Source organism: Drosophila teissieri, chromosome 2L (assembly GCF_016746235.2).
Source record: "Drosophila teissieri strain GT53w chromosome 2L, Prin_Dtei_1.1, whole genome shotgun sequence".
In the NCBI taxonomy this organism is placed as follows: domain Eukaryota; kingdom Metazoa; phylum Arthropoda; class Insecta; order Diptera; family Drosophilidae; genus Drosophila; species Drosophila teissieri.
In genome coordinates, this window is record NC_053029.1 from 26847935 (window position 1) to 26849471 (window position 1537).

Genomic DNA, 1537 nt, shown 5'->3' on the forward strand with positions numbered 1-1537 from the left:
AAAGCTAGGTTCAACTTATTACGAGCTAGAAGACCTTCAAGGAAAATTAGTTGGAAAATTCCACGCGAAAGATATCAAACAATGATATAAATTAGCTCTCCAAGCTGGTATCACACATTGTGAGAACATGTCTCCCAAGTGCGATAATTAAGTGCGTTATAATTTGCGAAATTTACAACCAAGACGCCTAAATTTTGACGACGAAAGCGATCAAGAGAATCTGTCCACCGCCATGCCGGACCCGAACACAGATTTCTCCGCTCAAATTCGAGAACTCCAACAACAGCTCGAGGCACTTCGGACAAACGTTCCTGCGAACAGAGATGAGACGCCGCGAACGCACACACGTGTTACCGTGCATTTGCCAAAATTCACACACAACAGCCCGCACCTGTGGTTTGCTCAAGTGGAGCGATCATTCCGTTTGCACCACATTGTCGACGACACTGACAAGTTCGACTTGGTGACACTGCATTTGGAAGAAGATGTGGTTTTGGCTGTGGAGGATTTGGTCACTCGTCCACCGGCAGGCAACAAGTACGCAGCAATCAAAACTCGCTTGCTGCAAAAGTTCGCTGAATCGCCCGAGACAAAACTGCGACGACTACTTCAAGGAGGAGGTGCCACCGGATTAAAGACTTCGGAAATCTTGGCAAATATGCGACGCTTGGCCCCGGATCCTGAGATGCCAGCCTCCATTCGTCCGCTGCTCACCGTATGCGATGAGTCGGACTTGGACAAGCTTGCGAAGATTGCAGACAAAATGCTCGAAGCCGTTAGCACGAACGCCTCGTTTGCCATCGGCACATCTTCAACTGCTGTTCCTCCAGCAAATCCGGCTATCTGCGCAGTTGCCCCTGCAGATCCTTTGAAAGAACTTTCTGACAATTTACGTTCGCTCATGCAAGATGTCACGGCATTGAAAGAGGATGTCAAGCGCATCCAATCACGCAACCGATCACGCAGTTCATCTCGTGGCGCCAGACCAGCGGACAATTCCGGTCAACAGACTTCAGGAGCACAGGAAAATCTTTGTTTTTACCACAAGCGCTTTGGTGACAACGCAAATAAATGCCGACCACCCTGCGCACGCTCCACGTCGTTAAACTAGAGGAGCTGCCGCCTGACGCGCTGGTCAGCGGCAGCCAGGACAGCACGTCAGCCTTCGAGAGTTGCAAGCAGAGCATAGCAGACGCAGCGCTTTTATCATTTCCTGCACCGAAATCTGAACTACAGCTGGTTTGTGACGCATCGGGCCTCGCAATCGGAGCAGTTCTGGAAGAACGCACTAGTCATGACTGGCAACCTCTAGGATTTTTCTCCAAGAAGCTCACCGACACTGAGAGAAATTATTCCACGTACGACCGAGAGCTACTTGCCATATACGAGGCAATCAAATATTTCAGACACCTCGTCGATGCACGCATTTTGGTGATAAAGACTGATCACAAGACATTGGTTTACCGTTCCAACAGCGCCCTGAAAAAGCATCACCTCGACAGCTGCGGCATTTAAATTATATTTCGCAATTCTCGAC

At 49.4% G+C, this 1537-nt stretch overlaps 1 protein-coding gene across 1 annotated transcript; it reads left to right on the forward strand.

The window, feature by feature from the left end:
- The first annotated feature begins 232 nt into the window (after nt 1-232).
- Nucleotides 233-1111, forward strand: LOC122624440. Its single transcript, XM_043803979.1, has one exon. It carries the CDS (start codon nt 233-235, stop codon nt 1109-1111), a length of 879 nt encoding a protein of 292 aa, XP_043659914.1.
- The last annotated feature ends 426 nt before the right edge of the window (nt 1112-1537 follow it).

Coding starts and splice junctions, on each gene's coding strand:
- LOC122624440 (XM_043803979.1), top strand. CDS start 233: ATGCCGGACCCGAACACAGATTTCTCCGCTCAAATTCGAGAACTCCAA.